This window comes from Geotrypetes seraphini, chromosome 12 (assembly GCF_902459505.1).
Source record: "Geotrypetes seraphini chromosome 12, aGeoSer1.1, whole genome shotgun sequence".
In the NCBI taxonomy this organism is placed as follows: domain Eukaryota; kingdom Metazoa; phylum Chordata; class Amphibia; order Gymnophiona; family Dermophiidae; genus Geotrypetes; species Geotrypetes seraphini.
In genome coordinates, this window is record NC_047095.1 from 113,727,071 (window position 1) to 113,748,185 (window position 21,115).

At 43.8% G+C, this 21,115-nt stretch overlaps 1 protein-coding gene across 1 annotated transcript in view; it reads right to left on the reverse strand.

The window, feature by feature from the left end:
* Window positions 1-21,115, reverse strand: part of LOC117346953 (vomeronasal type-2 receptor 26-like) — a 107,770-nt gene that overhangs the window by 6,399 nt on the left and 80,256 nt on the right. The window contains exon 3 of the mRNA XM_033917261.1: window positions 14,662-14,889. Coding sequence (XP_033773152.1) covers window positions 14,662-14,889 — 228 coding nt within the window. The remainder of the gene's footprint in view (window positions 1-14,661; window positions 14,890-21,115) is intronic.

Genomic DNA, 21,115 nt, shown 5'->3' on the forward strand with positions numbered 1-21,115 from the left:
TATTCCCAGCTCTCTGCCACCTCAATAGCCCTAAGGCTGCAGGTATCATCTATTTGACAGTACAGTAGGATTTTGGTGGGTTTTGATGGCCTCACACTTTCCAACATAAATATAGTTGGTAGAGTGGGATATAAGCCTATAACATAACATAACATAGCATAAATATTTATTTATATACCGCAAAAGTCTTTCGGTTCGAGTTGATTTACAGGAAGAGTGGCTGAAGAAAGTCAGCAAATTACAGCAATGGAGAAAGGACTGAAAATTGTATAGATTACATAGAGCGAATTTAAGCATAGCTTTGTAAGGAGGGAGATAAATAAATAGGTAAGAATGTTCATAGTCATAGAGCAACAACATGGAATAGAGTCAATGGGTCGGAGGTCTTTCCATGGAGAAATTTAAGGTGGTCGTCCTGTTTGGGGAAGAGGAGCATTTTTAGGAGCTTTCTGAAGTGCATGTAAGAGTTTGATGTTCTGCTAAGTTGGTTCCATTTGTGGTCTTTGGAGGCTGCTTAGTAGGGTAGGAATCTGTTGTTGAATCTCTTAAGGATTCATCCTTTAATTGAGGGAAAGGCAAAGAATGATTGAGGTCGAGTAGATTGTCTGTGACTGGTGAATGTGAACTGATTGGTGAGTTAGTTGGGCAGAAGACCATATAGAGCTTTGTAGAAAGACATCTGAATTTGAAAACTACTCAGCTCTCCATTTTCAGCCAGTGAAGTCTTTGGTAGAAAGGTGTAATATGTGGTGTTTTGGTTGATGCTTAGTTTCCGGAAGTGATTGCGTAATCCTGCTAGGTAGATGATGTTGAAGTAATCTAGGATGCTTAGGACTAATGTTTCGACTAGGACATAAGAACATAAGCTGTGCCTCCACTGGGTCAGACCCAAGGTCCATCGTGCCCAGCAGTTCGCTCACGCGGCAGACGAACAGGTCCAGGACCTGTGTAATAATCCTCTATCTATACCCCTCTATCCCCTTTTCTAGCAGAAAATTGTCCAATCCCTTCTTGAACCCTGATACCGTACTCTGTCCTATCACACCCTCCAGAAGCTCATTCCAGGTGTCCACCACATGTTGGGTGAAGAAGAACTTCCTAGCATTTGTTTTGAAACTGTCCCCTTTCAACTTTTCCGAATGCCCTCTCGTTCTTGTAGTTTTCGAAAGTTTGAAGAATCTGTCCCTCTCTACTTTCTCTATTCCCGTCATGATTTTGTAAGTCTCTATCATATCCCCTCTAAGTCTCCTCTTCTCCAGGGATAAGAGCCCCAGTTTCTCCAATCTCTCAGCGTATGAAAGGTTTTCCATACCTTTTATCAAACGTGTCGCTCTCCTCTGAACCCTCTCGAGTATCGCCATATCCTTCTTAAGGTAAGGCGACCAATATTGGACGCAGTACTCCAGATGCGGACACAACATCGCCCGATACAATGGCAGGATAACTTCTTTCATTCTAGTTGTAATACCCTTCTTGATTCTATTCACTCTCTTAGCGGCTGCTGTGCATTGTGCCATCGGCTTCATTGTTTTCTCCACAATTACCCCCAAGTCACTTTCTTGGGTACTCAAACTCAATAACATCCCTCCCATCGTATAGCTATACCTCGGGTTTCTGCTTCCTACATGTAATACTTTACATTTCTCTACATTGAACTTCATCTGCTATCTCGTCGCTCACTCCCCTAGTTTGTTCAAGTCCTATTGTAATTCTTCGTAATCCTCTTTAGTCCAAGCACCACTAAATAGTTTGGTGTCATCTGCGAATTTTATTATTTCACACTTCGTCCCTTTTTCTAGATCATTTATAAATATATTAAATAGCAGCGGTCCGAGCACCAAACCCTGCAGAACACCACTCGTGACCTTCCTCCAGTCTGAGAAGTGCCCCTTCACTCCTACCCTCTGCTTCCTACCCGCCAACCAATTTCTGATCCATCTATATACGTTTCCTTCTACCCCATGGTTTTTCAGTTTTCGAAGTAGGCGTTCATGGGGTACCTTGTTGAAGGCTTTTTGGAAATCTAAATATATGATGTCTATGGGGTCCTCTTTGTCCATACATTTGTTAATTCCTTCAAAGAAGTGCAATTAGTTCATTAGGCACGATATCCCCTTGCAGAAGCCATGTTGGCTGGTAATCATGTTTATTTTTTTGAAAATGCTAATCGATGTTGTCTTTTATCAGTTCTTCTACCATTTTCCCTGGAACTGAGGTCAGACTCACCGGTCTGTAGTTTCCTGGGTCACCTCTTGATCCCTTTTTAAAGATGGGCGTAACATTGGCTATCTTCCAATCCTCCGGGATCACACCTGTTTTCAGGGACAGATTGCATATTTGCTGCAATAGTCCCGCTATTTCCTCTAGTTCTTTCAGAACCCTTGGGTGAATTCCATGCAGGCCCGATAATTTATCAGTTTTTAATTTTTCTATCTGCCTGCGTACGTCTTTAAGGCTTACTTCCATGGATGTTAATTTTTCTGCTTGGTCTCCTTTGAAGATTTGCTCAGGTTCTAGTATGTTGGATGTGTCCTCTTTTGTAAATACAGACGAAGAGAACATGTTTAGTCTTTCTGCCACTTTTTTCTCCTCCTTAACCACTCCCTTCCTTTCTCTGTCATCCAGCGGTCCCACCTCCTCTCTAGCTGGCTGCTTTCCTTTAACATATCTGAAGAATGGTTTGAAATTTCATGCTTCCCTGGCTAGCCTCTCTTCTTATTCCCTTTTGGCTTTTCTGACCTCAAGTTAACATTCTTTTTGATACTTCCTGTGCTCTTTCCAGTTCTCCTCAGTTTTGTCCTTTTTCCATTTCCTGAATGAATTCTTATCTCCTATTGCTTTCTTCACTTCTTTAGTTATCCACGCCTGGTCTTTTGTTCGACTCTTTTTGCACCCTTTTCTGAAACTGGGGATATACAGATTTTGCGCCTCGCTCACCCTGTCCTTGAAAAAAGACCAGACTTGCTCTACCGTCTGCCATTTCTTGGAGGTGTTCCTAAGTTTCTTCCTTACCATTCCCCTCATCGCTTCGTAGTTTCCTTTCTTGAAGTTGAAAGTTGTCTCTATGGTTCTCTTTCCCTTCGGTATTCCTACTTCAACTTTGAACTTGATTATATTATGAACACTATTTCCCAACGATCCCACTACTTTCACTTCCTTCGCAGATCCTCTTAACCCATTTAGGATTAGATCCAGAGTGGTATTCCCTCTCGTCGGTTCTCTGACAAGCTGCTCCATGAAGCAATCCTGTGTAGCCTCCAGGAATCCTGTTTCCCTAACATTTTGAGCTTCTAAGACTCCAGTCTATCCCGGGATAGTTGAAGTTTCCCATAATAATTGTGTTACCGCTTTTGCTTTCTCGCTTCATCTCGGCTTCCATTTCTTCATCGATTTCTTCAGTTTGCCCAGGTGGATGATAGTACAGGCCCATCCTCATCTCAGGCCCTTTCCTTTCTGGTATTTTAACCCATAGCTATTCCAGTTTGTTGGTCGTCTCTGTTGTGTCCGCTCTGGTCGAGTGTATGCGTTCTTTTATGTATAGGGCTATTCCACCTCCTTTCTGTCCTGACCTGTCCTGGTGATAGAGCTTGTACCCCGGCAGTGCTGTATCCCATTTGTTTTCTCCATTCCACTATGTTTCGGAGACCCGAATGATGTTTATGTCCTCATCTTTGGCCATGACTTCTAATTCCCCGATTTTGTTCCTTAGGCTCCTTGCATTGGTATATATGCAATTTAAATCCTGGTACCTTCTTGTCTTCATTTCCTTTCCGTGTGCTTCGATCTTTAGTTTCTTTTCTTGTGCTACAATCCTCCTAACCTCCTCTTCTGGGTTAGTCAACTCCTGTAATTTGCCCGTTGTTTCTTTCCAGTCTTTTTCCCCCTTAGTATCTTCACGTGATACCTTTTTCCGAATCGTCGACGCTTGGTCGACTGTCAGCTTTCCCCTTCTTAGTTTAAAGCTTGTTCTATTCCTCTTCTGACGTTCCCGCCATGCTCAGGTGAAATCCATCTCTCCTGAAGAGCTTGCTCTTGCCCCAGAATGTTGTCTAGTTCCTCACGAAGTGGAACGCTGTTCCTCACACCATCTCCTCATCCATGCATTTATTGATTGTAGTTCCTCCTGCCTCTTCACATCTTCCCTCAGTACCGGTAGGATCTCTGAGAATGCTATCTTCTGAGTCCTCATCTTCAAAGTCCTTCCCAGAATCTTGAACTGTTCTATCAGTGCGCTTCTTCTGTAGTCTCTCCTGCTGACATCGTTTGTCCCGATGTGGATCATTACTGTAATCTCTTCCGTCTCTGCTTCTTCTAGGATTTTCCCAATTTTGTCAACGATGTACTTTGTTCTTGCTCCTGGGATCCTCTCTCCCTCCTGCTATGTGGCTGTCCACATGCCTCAGGATTGAGTCTCCCACTAGGATCGCAGACATCCCCTTTTTCAATTTTCGCTTCGGTCTCAGGTCTATGTCCTTGGAGTGCTTTGCTTCTTCTTCTTCTGGGCATTGACTAGCCCTTTCCTCCCCTTCCTGCGGTTTTCCTCTGTGGGCATCTTCCTTGGGGTCATCTTTCTCTTATTTTCCCTTCCTTGTTGGTGTTAGTGTCACTTCATCTTTCATCTGGAATTCGTTCTCTTCCACCCTCCTCCTGTAGGCTTCCTCAATGAATTTCTTGAGTTCCCTGACTTCCTCCTCTTCAATCCATAGTTGCAGACAAGGGAAAGCTCAGAAGACCCGTTTCGAAATTTTGAGTTTATGTCCAGCAGCGTCTACTATGAACTATCAAGGCTCAAAGTGAACAAAGCCATGGGACCAGACAAACTACATTCCAGGGTGCTTAGGGAGTTGAGAGATGTCTTGATGGAACCGTTATCCACGCTCTTCAATCTTTCCTTAAGTACAGGAAGAGTCCCATTAGACTGGAAAACAGCTAACGTCATTCCACTCCACAAAAAGGGATGCAGGATGGAGGCCGCAAATTACAGACTGGTAAATCTCACATCGATAGTGAGTAAACTTATGGAAACACTAATCAAAAACAAATTAGATACGATCCTGGATGATGAGAATTTATGAGATCCCCATCAACATGGATTTACAAAGGGAAGGTCATGCAAATCCAATCTAATCAGCTTCTTTGACTGGGTAATGAAAAAGCTGGATATGGGGGAGTCCCTGGACGTCATGTACTTGGACTTCAGTAAGGCTTTTGATAGTGTCCCACACTACAGGTTATTAAGCAAGATGAGTTCGATGGGATTAGGAGGAACGTTAACTGCATGGGTTAAAGACTGGCTCAGAGGTAGACTTCAGAGGGTGGTGGTGAACGGTACCCTCTCCGAAATGTCGGAAGTGATCAGTGGAGTGCCACAGGGCTCGGTCTTGGGTCCGATCCTATTTAATATCTTCATAAGGGACCTGGCTCAGGGGCTTTGAGGTAAAATTACATTATTCGCCAATGACACCAAACTATGCAACATAGTAGGCAAAAGCACAGTGCCATAACTTGGCAACTAAGTTTTAATACCAAAAAGTGTAAGGTCATGCACCTTGGCAGCAGAAACCCATGCAGAACTTACACCCTAAATGGTGAGACCGCAGCAAGAACTGCAGCAGAACGAGACTTGGGAGTGATCATTAGTGAATACATGAAGACTGCCAATCAAGTGGAGAAAGCTTCATCCAAGGCTAGACAAATGATGGGTTGTATCCGAAGAAGTTTCATCAGCCGGTAGCCCGAAGTTATAATGCCATTGTACAGATCCATGGTGAGACCTCATCTGGAATATTGTGTACAATTCTGGAGGCCACATTATCAAAAAGATATAATGAGAGTTGAGTCGGTTCAGCAAATGGCTACTAGGATGCTCTCAGGACTCAAGGATCTCCCGTATGAGGAACGCCTGGGTAAATTGCAGTTATACTCACTCGAGGAATGCAGAGAGAGGGGAGACATGATTGAGACATTCAAATATGTCATGGGCCGTATTGAGGTAGAAGAAAATATCTTTTTTCTTAAAGGACCTACGGCAAAAAGAGGGCATCCATTGAAAATCAGGGGTGGGATATTTCATAGCAACACCAGGTAGTATTTCTTCACTGAAAGAGTCGTTGATCATTGGAATGATCTTCCACTGCAGGTAATTGAAGCCAGAAGCATGCTAGATTTTAAGAAAAAATGGGATAAGCATGTGGGATCACTTCAAGGAAGAAATTAGGGGGGTGGGTCATTAGAGTGGGCAGACTTTTTGGGCCATGGCCCTTTTCTGCCATCATTTTCTATGTTTCTATGTAATGTGTCTCTCACTTATGAAGTCCTCGGCTGTCCTGATTGGGTCCTCTGTGGTGTAAAGTCCTTCTAGCTCCTGTATCTTGTCCTCTAGTCGCTTGACTTACTTCTTCAAGCTTTTCAGCTCCTGGCACCAACCGCATACATATGACTGTCTCCCTGAGGGGAGGTAGTCATACATATGACAGTCTGTGCAGAACACTGGAAAGCTCATCTTCTGGATTTTCTCTGCTTCCATTGTCGTTCACCTGTTTTTGAGTACTCTCTTTTATCTCACGGGTTCCTTTGTACTTGTGTGAGTGTGTGTGTTCTTCTGTGCCTGCTGTTTGCTACTTCCTTATTCCCTTTGTTATATGTTTTGCCCTGTATCCACTCTTAATGTGTCATGTTTGTCTAGTGCTGAGTAGTGTTGTGGTGTTCTGTGTTGGTTGGTGTTCCTACTTTAAGTTAACAATTTACGTGTGACCTGTGTCTGCATTGTTTTTGCTTTTATGTTCTTATTGGTTATTTTAGCTGTGTTAGTTGTTGGCTTTCTTACCTTATTGCCTTTCCTTGTTGTACTGACTCTGCCCTTCTTGAGGCCCTTCACATAGGTGCTCTTACTAAGGCGAGCACCTTTGCCGCTTGCCTTCGCCGCATGCCGTTGGCTCCTCTCCTTTTATGGGGGAGTTCGATGTGGGGTGCTGCTGACATCAGAGGGGTGGGTAGAGTTATCTCTCGCCTATGACCCTCTCTATGCCTTGCCTGCCTTTCTCTTCTCTGTCCTCAGCTCTCCTTTCGCTCACCACATGCTCCCACTTCTGCCCAGCCACCTCCCGACTCTCCTGGCTGGCTCTGAAGCTACTCTCAGTGGTCTTCTCGCTGTTGGCTCCTCCCCTTTTATGGGGGAGTTCGGCTGTAGGGTGCCGCTGACGTTGGAGGGTGGGCGGAGTTATCGCTCACCTCTGCCCCTCTCTATGCCTTGCCTGCCTTTCTCTCCTCTGTCCTCTGCTCTCCTTTCGCTCACCACGTGTTCCCGCTTCTGCCCAGCCGCTTCCCGACTCTCCTGGCTGCCTCTGAAGCTACTCTCAGTGGAGTTTGAAATTCACCTGGTCAAAGTATTTTGTGATGGATCTGAGTTTCCAGAGTATGTTGAATCCTTTGCAAGTGACATGGTTGACTTGGGATACATGGATAGTTGTCTATTTAGATGCATGCCCAGGATTCTGATAGTGAAAGAGATGGGGGAAGTTGGTTCCCTTTAGAGTTATGGATTTTATTGAAAAGTTGGTGGTTATGGCTAAGAAGAATTTTGCTTTCTCAGTGTTCAGTTTTAATTTGTAGAGGGTCATCCAATTTTCTATTGTAGATAGGATGGTGTCTATTCTGTGTGTTTCTGTGGGTGTCAGGCATGTGACAGAGAGGACGATTGTAATATCATCAGCATCTATGGTTTACTACACCACCCACCTGCTTGCTGTTCTAGATTTTCCAATACTAGATTCTGCTGTTCTGTTTCATTCAGATATTTGGGTGGTGGAAAGGGGTCAGTGACCACTTGGGAGTGTGGAAGGTCATGACTTAATCCCTTCAGTGGTCATATGGTCAGTTTGGGTACCTTTGTGGCACTTAGATGCTTCAAAACTGGTCTAGCTACGGATATCTAAATTGCATCCTGGACATCTTTGGAAATGTTTGAGGTCGGCATATCACGGATGTTGTGGCCAATCTAGTTCCATCAGAATGACGTGACCCTGTGAAGTGATCCTACAGAGAAAATGACCTATCATGGGCCATGGAGGGAAAACATAAAAAAGGTCCTCACGAGGTAAAGGCTGAACCAATCTCGTGTGTCCTCCTTCACAATGGCTGAAAAAAAGCCACTTTCTTTTTGAACGCCATAGCCATCACTGAAAGGCTTTCTGGGATAAAGGCCAAAGTCATGCACTGAAAGGCTCTCTAGGACAGGGGTCATTATCCTGGGTCCAGAATCTATTGACACTCAGCCCAGGTACTGCCCCCATGGTGATTGACAAAATCTACTACAGTGGCATTGTCTGAGAACACTAGACCACCCTGTTCTGCAATGTTCATTTGAAATGCCAGAAAGCCAGATGAATTGCTTGAAGGTCTAAGTGATTGATCTACCAACTCTTTTCAGAAGAGGATCACCGCCCCTGAACCAGGCTGTCCTGGCAAAGGGCCCACAGTGATACAGACTTGCATCTGTTGACAGAATCACCCAAGCAGAGATCCAAAGAGGAATCCCCCTTGACAGAGAGGATTCAATTGCCATTCGACTATGTCGAGCTTCCAGCATCCTGTACACCACGTCTACGTCTCATGAGTTGTTTCCCCGAACGCTGTAAACTTTGTAGCCATGTTCATCACTTAAAAGTATGATTAAGTGATTAATCATATTTTAAATAAAACTTGTGGAGTGGATTTCTCTATGGGCTCCAATGAGAGATGAGAGCATCCTGGAGCAGGCATAAATGGGCCCTCATCCAGGGGACCACATCTATGGTTACAACCATGGAGCCCAGGACCTGCAGATACTACCAAGCTGTGGAGGCATGAGTGTCCATGAAGGCACAAATCAGCTGATAAAGCTTCTCCTGGCAAGAAGTGGGAAGAAACTGTGTTGGCAGTGGTGGCAAAACAGACCCCCCCCCCCCCCCCCCAGGTATTCCAGATCCTGTGTTAGGACGAGCTGGCTCTTCTGAAATTAAACTACCCATTCCAGGCTTTGAAGCAGCTAGACCACTGTATGCACCACCTTATGCCCTCAAACTCTGATGGAGCCCTTATGAGCCAGTCATCCATGGACCTAATCCCGAGCTGCCTCAGGTGGGCTGCTACAACCACCATCACCTGGGTGAAAGTTCGAGGCACAGTCACCAACCTGAAGGGCAATGTGGCAAACTGGAAAAGCTGCTGCAGAACATGGAATCACAGATACTTCCCGTGCTCCTGAAAAATGGGAATATGAAGATAAGGCTCTATCAGATCAAGGGAGGCCAGAAATTCCCAGGTGCCACAGAGGTGATCACTGACCTCACCATTTCTATTCTGAAGCAGGGAACTTTGAGGGCCACATTAACTGCCTTGAGATGCAGGATTGGTCTCTAGTCCTTGGAGCCTCTCTTTGGCATGATGCAGTATATCGAGTATCTCTTGGAGCCTGAGTCTTCCTCTGGAACGAGTTATATGGCCGCTATGTCTAGTAACCTCTGGACAGTGGTTCTGATCCTGGCCTCCTTGTCTGGCCTTCCCACAGGAGAATCCAGAAAGAAGTCATTTTGCTGAAATTCGCCTTAGACAAGGAATCACTGGACCACTGCCAGATCTATAACATCTGGCACACAGAGATAGAGTACGCCAAGAGCTTACTGACCACTCTAAATGGTCATAAAAGGCATTAGCCACATAGTCCATGCCTGAAATCAAGAGTGGGAGATCATGAAGTACTATGGTGCCAGGATCATGGCGCAGCTTGGAGTGACAAGCGCTGGCCACAAAAGATGCCACAATGGCTGCCTTCAAACCAGAGTATGCCAAGTTAAAAAGCTGTTTAAGGATAAAATCAATCCTGTGGTTTTATGCATCCTTTAATACCACTCCATCTTTACTACAGAAAGAGGTACACTTGGTGACCTGAGCCACCAAAGAATCCACATTTGGGGAAACAATGCACTGCTTATGCTCTTCATTCACTGGATAGAGCTTAGACATAGCTCTCACCACTCTTAGAGATAGTTCCGGTGCCTCCCCAGTGATCCGTGAGCATTTTCGCAATGACCTACTTTGGAAACTGAAGTGCCATGGGATGGAAGGAGACGTACACAGATGGATCAGAAATTGGTTGGCGGGTAGGAAGCAGAGGGTAGGAGTGAAGGGCTACTACTCGGACTGGAGGAGGGTCAAGAGTGGTGTTCCGCAGGGGTCGGTGCTTAGACCGCTGCTGTTCAATCTAATATAATAATACTCTAATCGCGCATGCGCACTCCCACCTGCGTGTTCCGTTTTCTGTGCGCTGTAGTCTCCCGCAGGTAGGAGTGCGCATGTGTGTGGTGGCGCTGAAGCTCTTGCCGTCTGAAGGATAAACCTGTAAGTTTGCGGCCACCGTTGCCGTCCTACCCCAGAACCCATGCTTGCGGCAGCAGAAAGAAGAGGCCGTACAGCGCCGCGTCTACCGCGGCTTCCGAGTGTGAACTAGCCAGGGCGAGATCAGCGGGGGCCGGACCGGAGCTGGAAGGGAGAGGAGCTGCTCTCCACCCTCCTCCACTACCCCAACGGACTTTACTTCCTGGCTCCCATGCTTCTCCTCCTGCTCCGGCTGGGCCCGCGTAAAAAAACCAAAAACCCCCAGAGCTCGCTTCAGGTCCGGCAAGGGCTGCGGATCCTGAAACCTTCCGATTCAAGCAGCGTCTGCAGCACTCTACACACGCTGCTTTGGGGTCTTGATTTGCCCTGATTTGCTGGGCAGTAGAAGGCCCCGAAGCAGCGTGTGTAGAGTGCTGCAGAGGCTGCTGGAATCAGAAGGTTTGTCAGGACCGCGGAAATGGGGGGGGACGGTAAGAGACTAAGAGAGCCGGCAGACTGTGGGTAGGGAAAGGGGGTGTAGGGGAAACGCTGCTTCTGCACAGGGAAGTGGTGTGGGGGGAGGGATATGGAGGGGGAGGGAATGCTGCTGTGGCTGCTGCACAGGGAAGTGGTGGGAGAGAAATGCTGCTGCATAGGAGGCAGGGAGAGAGACAGATAGATAGAAAGACAGACAGACCGCACAGAAATAAAAGAAGAAAGACACAGGAGCAGGAAGAGACACACAAAGACAGACAAACAAAGGGGGCCAGGGAGAGAGAGAAAGACAGCGGGAGGGAGAGAGAGACAGAAATAAAGACACACAGACATATATTCTAGCACAGGGGTGCCCAACGCGTCGATCGCGATCGACCAGTAGCTCAGGAAGGCAACTCAAGTCGATCGCACTCATGTTGCCGTCCTGATCTACGGGCCGATCAGCCTTCCTCTCCAGTGTTCTCCCTAGGGCCTTTTAGCTGGGCGGTCCGCCCAGCTGTCATCTGCCGCTGCTGAACATTAAAAAAAAACCGGCTTGGAGATTTCAGCCCCTAGCGAACTTATGCTCCGGGCTCTAACGTGTGCGTGCAGGCTTCTCTTCTCTTCCCTCCGAAACCGGAAGTTATGCCCGGGGAGGGGGAGGGGGGGGAGAAGGGAAGCCTGCACGCACATGTTGAGAGCCCTGAAGCAAGCGTTCGCTACGGGCTAAGGCGGGAGACATGTTAGTGAAGCATTTCCTCTTCTTGCTGCCGGGTCCTGCCTACTTTCTGTTTCCGCGAAGGCAGGACCCGGCAGCATTTCCCCCAACAGTTCCTCGCGATGCTGGTCGGCCGAAGCAGGGAGAGGTTGGGGCGGCGTCGGCTTTTGGGCGTGTTATTGGCGTCGGCTTTCGGGCCTGTTATTGGTGGCGGTTTGGGTCCTGGTCCCCGATGGCAGTTTGGGTCCCCGATGGCAGTGGCAGTGTCTTGGGGGAGGGCAGGGAGAAAGAAAGAAAGAAAAAGGGCAGGCAGGGAGACAGAAGGAAAGAAGAGAAACAGAAAAAAAGGAAAGGGAGGCAGAGAGAAAGAAAGGGCAGGGGAGAGGAAGGAAAAGTTGGGGGAGGGAATGAGGTGTGGAGGAGAGGAAGCATACAGGCTGAAAGAAGGGAAGAAAGACTGGATGCACAGTCAGAAGAAGAAAGTGCAACCAGAGACTCATGAAATCACCAGACAAGGTAGGAAAAATGATTTTATTTTAAATTTAGTGATCGAAATGTGTCTCAATTTATATCTGCTGTCTATATTTTACACTAAGGTCCCCTTTTACTAAACCGCAATAGAGTTTTTTAGCGCAGGGAGCCTATGAGCGTCGAGAGCAGCGCTGGGCATTCAGCACAGCTCCCTGCGCTCTAAAAACTGCTATCGTGGTTTAGTAAAAAGGGAGGGGGGTATATTTGTCTATTTTTGTATGGTTGTTACTGAGGTGACAGTGCATAGAGTCATCTGCTTTGACCTCTTTGAAAAACCCCGGAATAGGAATGATAATTAACATTTTCTATGCGTACAGTGTGCGTTGTGTTTTTTTTTAATTTTATTGTTGGTAGATCATTTTGACTTGGTCATTTTAAAAGTAGCTCGCAAGCCCAAAAAGTGTGGGCACCCCTGTTCTAGCACCCGTTAATGTAAAGGGCTAAAATACTAGTGTATTTATAAATGATCTAGAAACAGGGATGAAGTGCGAAGTAATAAAATTCGCAGACGACACCAAACTATTTAATGGGGCTAGGACTAAAGAGGACTGCGAAGATTTACAAAGGGACCTAAACAAACTAGGGGAGTGGGGACAAGATATCAGATGAAGTTTAATGTAGAAAAATGTAAAGTCTTGCACGTAGGGAACAGAAACCCGAGGGCTGTTACTGAGTGAGAATACCCAAGAAAAGGACTTGGGAGTAATAGTGGACAAGACCATGAAGCCGTCTGCACAGTGCGCAGCGGCCACTAAGAAAGTGAATAGAATGCTAGGTATAATCAAGAAGGGTATTACAACCAGAACGAAAGAAGTTATCCTCCCGTTGTATTGGGCGATGGTGCACCCGCATCTGGAGTACTGCGTCCAATATTGGTCGCCATACCTATAGAAGGATATGGCGACACTCGAGAGGGTTCAGAAGAGAGCGACACGTTTGATAAAAGGTATGGAAAACCTTTCATTTGCTGGAAAATTGGAGAAACTGGGGCTCTTTTCCCTGTAGAAGTGGAGACTTAGAGGGGATATGATAGAAACTTACAAAATCATGAAGGGCATAGAGAAAGTGGAGAGGGACAGATTCTTCAAGCTTTCGAAAACTACAAGAACGAGAGGGCATTCAGAAAAATTAAAAGGGGACAGATTCAGAACCAATGCTAGGAAGTTCTTCATCACCCAACGGGTGGTGGACACCTGGAATGCGCTTCCAGATGGCGTGATAGGACAGGGTACGGTATTGGAGTTCAAGAAGGGATTGGACAATTTCCTGAAGGAAAAGGGTATAGAAGGATATAGATAGAGTGTTACTATACAGGTCCTGGACCTGATAGGCCGATGCATGAGCGGACTTCTGGGCATGATGGTCCCCTGGTCTGACCCATCAGAGGCACTGTTTATGTTCTTATGTTCTTATGACCTAATAGGAATCACAAGTGATCAATTTAAGAGAGGAAAAAGGGTCTCAGAGACCTGCTTTAAAAAACCAACCAAAAATTCAAAGGCTTGATTCTTATTAGTTATAGAGCTCTTATATTAAAATAAACATGAAGCACTTAATTTTATTGTTTTTAGTGTGCTCTGGACATTAAATTCTATTACCTTGAAGTAAATATACTTTACATATCAAATTATATTATTTGCTGCTCATTGAACAAGAACTTTTTATTTTATTTTTTAATTATTCAATTAACTTCAATTACCACACCATTTAAGCTAATTGAAATAATTTAGTTTAGGCTTAGATTTTAGTTAGGTGTCAATATGCAGCCTCAATAACGGCACCAAGTGAAACCTAACTAGTCCTCCCTTATAGGCGCTACAAGAGTGATTGGAGGTATTCCTCAGAATAAACATGTCACTCCTGTATTGGTTAAGTTACATTGGCTTATGATGTCATGGAGAGACCATTCCAAGATTTTAGTATCTAAATAGAAATTATTTTTATGGTTTTTCTATACTGGCAGGCTTATGTACTTTTTAACACGTGTCTAGATTTATTGATTTTTCACATATTCAAGAATGTTGTACATGGTTAAAGATTGTTTAATGTTTTTATAATTGTCTTTTTAATACAAGTTTCTTAATTTATGTACTATTTATATTAACAAGTTATTTGTTTTGTTTTATTATAAGTTGTGGATATAGCTGTTGACTCAGCCCTTGTGTGGACATGCTTTGTGTTTGTTTTTTTCAATTCCCAAAATTTTTATAACATACAATAAAGCAGGAGGAACAAATTAAACACAGCAGAGGCATTGCTTATGTTCATAACATTATTAACACAAAGTTTAGGATATTAAGAGCCAAAATCCATCCTTGAAATAGACTCTCTCTCTCCACCCACCCACTCAACCCAATTGCAGAGAGTGAAAAACTAACATCTATCCATCCATCCATACCTACATACACACATTTCTATTCTCTTATTACACTTTTATTGCTATGTGTGCCGTGTGTTATGTTGGCATGGTGAATAAAATTTTAGCAAGAAATATTGCGTGATCTGTTGTCATATTTTATCTTGTCGATCTTCTGCTCAGTCGGGGTTTTTTTTTTTCGATATTACAAATGCTACATCACTCTCACCTGGATAAATGCAGCTTTCCACCCTTTCTCTTTTTCATTGATTGTGAAATCCTCACCAAGGGGAGCATAAGGTTTATATCTTCCAATAATTATGTCTTCTATTGTCTTATTGGGCAGAAAAATCAGATTACTAATACTGTATTCAACGGGTAGGCCTCCCTTTTCATCAATAGAGATCTCTTCACCCAGCACATTCTTAAAGCGAACATTCCTCAGATAATGATGAAGCTAAAGAATAAAGGACACATTTTCAGGAATGTCCTGAACAGGCAAGTTTGTTTAAGAACATTTATCTACAAGGCTAATGTACACTTACATGGCATACTTAAAAACATAATTACACTGTTATTCAGACTGATTTAACTAGTCAGCGATGGCCCTAATTGGTTAAATCACAGCTGGTTATCTCTGCTGAATATTAACAGTTACCCTTAGTGGCATGGTAAGGGTAGGAAGTATCCAGGGCGGTGGGCCCCTCCACACTCCGATCCTTCCCGGCCCCCACTCCACACTTGCACTCTCCTTCCCCCTGTACCTCTAAATCTTTGTAAGCACACGTGGCTTCTGCAGCATGCTCCTCATCCCAGCATTGGATTTCCTTCTGGCATCAGACCTGGAAGCGATTTAGTGAGGAACCAGTCTGGCACGAGCAACAGGCAGAAGTTGTGAAGAAGTGCCAGCGCTCCCACTGACACAGTGCCCAGGAAGTCTACACCCCTCCCCTAACTATACCACAGGTTACCCTGTAACAGCAAGCTGGTTTCAAAAGGTTATAAAGAGCAAATGGATGTCATTTCAAAAGACCCTCTTGAAAGCCCAGGTCAGATGGCAGAGGCAAGACCAAAGGACAGCCAGCAATGGCGTGCAGTCAGAGCCTTCAGGGGAATCACCCTACCCCTTAAAGGCCCTGAGGCCACTGTTCTGAATTTGATTGGCTGAGCAGGCAACAGGCAGAAGCTGCTCAGCCAATCAAATTCAGATCAATACTGTCAAAGCCTTCTGGGGATTCAAAGAATATCCAGCCCAAGATCCCTGCTTTTTTTTCCGTTTACTTTTTGTTTGATGCAGTGTGACTGGTTGAGCAGGCTGCCTACTGAACAAATCAATCTGCATCAAGCAAAAAGTAAACAATAAAAGAACGTGGCTGTAGAGCTAGGGATTCTCTGAACCCACTGAAGGACCTGACAGTACTGATCTGAATTTGATTGACTGAAAGCCCTCACCACATGCCATTGACAGCCAGATCATGGGTGTACTTACAGAATAGTGTAAGCTATGTATGTTTCAACTTCATTTAGCTGCCGATCTATGGCTGTCATATGTCTGGGCATCTCCACTAATATTCTATAATATAATTTGGGCGTCTGGATTCTATAAGAGAGTAGACGCCTATTATGTGGCTTTAGGTTACAGAAATGAAGGCAGCCATATAGAATTATCTACTAAGGGGCAGAGTCTATAAACGGCATCCCGACTGTAGGTAGTGGTAGGCGTCCTACCGCTATCTAACCAGCCAATCGGCATGCACTTTTTTAAAAAGTGTAGAAATCTGTTGCAGTTACAGGGAGACACATCAGGACACTTAAGCATGGCCAAGGCAGGGCATGCGTGTAGTTTTACCCAGAAGTGGCCTTGAGTGAGCTTAAGCAGCCCTAGGTGTCTCCTAGGGCTGTGATATATGCCTGAAATTTAGGCCAGCATATTAATATTTATTAATATATGAAGGAAATTAGGAATACATCTTCTAATATACCTCAGTATTTTATAGTAAGTATTTTATCTTCATTTCAGCAACTATTTCTCATCTTATTCATTTCATTTATGTACTATGGGATAAGACCTCAGCGGCTACTTCTGTACAGAATAAATCTGTTGTAGTACAGAATTTCCAACGTAGCTAGCCTCCTCATCGGTATATCCCCTTTTCTTTCATCTAAATAAACCTTTTAAGCATTAACTATTAAACATTAGATATTTTCATGGAGTAATTTAGTAAATAACTTAGCTTTTCTTACTTGAGCGTTTAAACGGGACTCCGGCATGGAACCATGTTTCGCTAGGCTGTTTCAAGGAGATTCACCAATAATCAGACCCACTGTCAGTCTTAAATCTTTTGCAAATGAATAAGATGAGAAATAGTTGCTGAAATGAAGATAAAATACCTACTATGAAATATTGAGGTATATTAGAAGATGTATTCCTAATTTCCTTCATATATTAATAAATGAAGATATGTATATCGATGAATGGACTTATAAAGAACCTCATTTAAATTGGACTTTAAAATCAAATTTGCCACTAAAATATATGATTTTACAAACTATGGGAACATTTCAAATAGACATGGCTGCTTAGCTGAACACAAAAAGAGAATCTCCCTGTCATGATCAGCTGAGGGGCAGGGACAGCAGCAGCAGGAAACCCCCCTGAAACTGACCATGGCAGGAAGGATGCCCAATCCCCCCTGCCAACACCCCCGAACCCTACCACAACTCTCCACAGCAGGAGGGATGCCCAATCCCTCCTGTTGCAGACAGTTGGGGTAGGGTTCGGGGGTGGCAGCAGGAAGGATTGGGCATCCCTCCTGCTACGGACAGATAACAGTGACAGCAGGGGGGATTGATATCCCTCCTGCCGTGGACAGTCTCAAAGGGGTTCCCTGCTGCTACTCAGCTGATCATGACAAGGAGATTAGTTTGCTTCAATCAGCTAATGGCAACCTGATTCTCTAATCAGCGCCTGTGACATGGGTGGCAGATAGAGAATAGGCATCTGTCCATTAGATATGGTTGAATTTATTAATTTTTTAACCACTATTTAACAGATCTCTTCTGTTTTAAAACACTTGCACATAGATTTAAATTATAATGGATTTTTCAGCTTTGTCTTCCGTTTCCTGGTTTGTGTTTTTGCATACAAGTTAGCAGATATAGTGAGGATGTTTAATATGAAATAAGTAGATTTTTATGTTGTACACTTTTAATTTTTAATTTTTCCTTCATACTTAAAAGATATTAATTTAAACACTACATAAAAATATCCCGATTTTATAATGGATGAGTGAAGTGGTATATGGCACATGTTCTATATATCAAAAACTAGAGCAGATAGGAAAAAACTGTTGCCATTTTTTTAATAAGCAGGTAAAATATCCTATTAAGAGGAAAAAAAACTCTTAATTTTTTAAAATGACAGGATGCAGATATATATTATATCCAGGAAACACACTTATCCGCTATAGAATCGATGAAGTTGGAAGGGGGTGGGTTAAGCATTGTTTTTTCACACCAGCAGTGGGTAAGAAGGCTGGGGTGGCTATATTAGTACATAGGAAATGCTCAGCTGCATTTAATCTCATGCAGATGAATCCATGTGGATATGAGCTTGGGGAAAGATATCCTGGTGCTTTTAAACATCTATGCCCCTAATTCAAATCAAGCTGAATTTTTTTGAACTCTTCAGCAGTTGATTCTACCACAGGCTGCTTATAATTTAGTAGTGGCGGGGGATTTTATTGCTGTTATGGATCCATTGTTGGACAAAAAAACCCAGTAAAATACTAAAGTCATTAGGGTTAAATAACTTGGTACAATCCTGTGGATTGAAAGATATATGGCGGATTCTTCATTTTAATGCTTGGGAGTTTATTTCTGCTCCCATGTCCATAAATCATTCTCACGAATAGATTATGTTTTTGTATCAGATAAATTAGTACAGCAGGTCATCAAAGCCACCACTGATCCAATTATTTTGTCAGATCATGGTGGAGTTTAGATTGAATTTAAAATTGCTGAACAAGATGGTAGTAGACCTGTTTGTATTATTGGATGCAGAGAAGGCCTTTGATCATGTGGAGTGGACCTTCATGTATCAAGCATTGGATTGGTTTGGTATTGGTTTCGGTTTTATACAAATGATTCAAACCTTGTATAGTTCCCCTTCTGCCAGATTCTATATTAAAAATACTTTTTCAGAACCCTTGCTATTGGCTATTCAACAGGCAAAGGAGATACAGGGTATTCCTTATGCAGGTCTCTGCGTATTGTAGCATGGCCGTCCCTTAGGGCATAGCAGGGACCGGCACACAACCACCATATAGTCCCAGTGTGCTTCCCCAAAAGGGAGGAAGTCCCTGTTGTGGAAAGCTTACCCTGTGTGTAATAGTCAGAATGGCACAACTCAGGTAAGTATCATAAAGAAATAAATCAAATTTATTTATCATTCAGTTAGGGCAAAACTAAAAATGTATGAAAAGCAAAAGTCCAAAAGTAATGGCAATAATAATGGGAACAAAATAATGCTGCACTCACCAGCCTGGTCTGGTCAAGATTCAAAAGCATATACCTTATGTCCCAGGAAAGTCTTACTTCATTATAGGAGCGAGGGAACAAATACTCAATTCAGTCTCCCATAGTCTTCAGTGCAATCACAAAAAAAACACAACACATTGCAATATTATAGATCTTTTCTTCCCCTCCGAGTTCAATAGCAGAAAGTTGGCGGATTTACCAAATCGGCTCCTTGTACGGACAAAGAGCAAAATAACCCTCAGATCCCACCACTAAGATGTTGGGCAGATCCTGCCCTAGCCTTCAGGGTTTTCTAACTCTATGAGAGTTACTGCTAGTGTTGCTTCACTGCAGCCAAGCCACAGCCTGCAGCAGCCATCTGGCTTCAAGAAAAAAAACTTCCAAACAAACAAAACAATGTACTAGCATACGTCCCTCTGCTAGCATGCTCAAAGAATTCACTTATTGTCCCAGAAGTCAAACATTCAAAAACCCAAAAAGGAAAGTTCACTCAAAAAGAAAGCTATGCAAAACACAAGCCCACAATTCAATCAGCTTACATCCATTTCTTCAGTAAGCCCCAATTCTGGTAAAGCACTCCAGTCCATTTCCTCATGTTCCTGGTTTACCAAGGCTGTTTCTTCTGGCTCTGTGTTCAGCATTTTCACATCTGTGGGATCTGGAGGAATTGAAGGCTCTTCCCACATTAGAACTTCCTTTGACTCTCCCTTCCTCCTAGACAGCCAGCTCTTCAAGTGCTCAAGAGCTGCTGTACCACGCCCAGCCCTACACGGGGGGGGGGGGGGGGGGGGGGGGGGGGGAGGGCTCTCTCCAGCTGAGGCTGCCTTCTAACCTGATTAGCCAGCACTTTCAAAGATGGAGGATTTAAAGGGGCTAAACTATTTTTCCCAGGGCTATGTACTAAGCCCTGCCTGAACACAGCCTATGCTTCCTGGTCTTGTTCCTACCCCGCAGGGACATATTGTTCAGCTCTGATTATTTTCACTGGGCGATTCCTGGGGCTCTTCACTGGTACAAGGCTGGAACTGGGATCAGGCTTGTGACAGTATACAGATGATATTTAGCTTCATTTGAGGAATCCTGAAAGATCCATCCCGCATTTACTAATTTGATTGACCAATTTGGCAAATTTTCTGGATATAAAATAAATTGGAGTAAATCAGAGGTTCATCCGTTAAATGTACACTGTCCAAAATGATTATTTGATACATTCCCTTTTCTTTGGAAGGATGAGGGTATAAAATATTTAGGTATTTGGATTCAAAAAACGCTGGAAGAGACGATAAAAGTAAATGAAAAATCTTTACTGCTGAAGGTCACATAAATGTGTGAACAGTGGAACCCATTGCATCTGTCTTGGAGGGGGAGAGTTCAAACAGTTAAGATGAAGATTTTGCCTGTGGTTTGATACCAAATGGGCATGATACCAGTATTTTTACAGGGGTCCTTTTATAAGAAATTAAATGGTATTCTTACTACATTTATTTAGCTGGGTAAAACTGCGAGAATTGCTTTAGTATCTTTACAAAAACCAATTGCGGTGGGTAGGGTAAATTTTCCCAATTTTTATTGGTACCATCTGGCCTATATACTGTGTCAGGGTATGTATTGGATCCTTCATAACAACTTAACACATGTTCCAGTAGAGAAGTCTACATGTCAGTCCTTATGGCTAAACTCCAAGATTCAAATTGTCAAGATTTACACATGCACAATCTGTCCCATTTAAAAAAAAAAAAAAGAAAACGCCCCTCCCGGCCGATGCCCCCGAACCAATCCCTTCCCCCCAAAATAGGCAGGAGGGATGCTCCTGCCACGCAGAACACCCCTGCACCACAGTTACCAACAGTCGTTTTTTCCGATTGCAAAAAACCCATTTCTTTGGAATAGCCAAGCGATGTTAGTGCATCAATCGCTTGGTTACTTTGCATGGGGTTTTAGCTAATTTGCATGTCCGGATGGGCTAGCAAGATCTTCTGGAAACATTGGATGCAAGCAAGTATACGTACACTAGATGATAATTTATCAGATGGGAATATGCTTGATTTTTCACGACTGCAACAATCATTTGGCATTGCAAACTCTCAAGTTTATAAATGGTTGCAGTTGAAGCAAGCCATTCAGAAGGGGTTCCCTGATTGCCA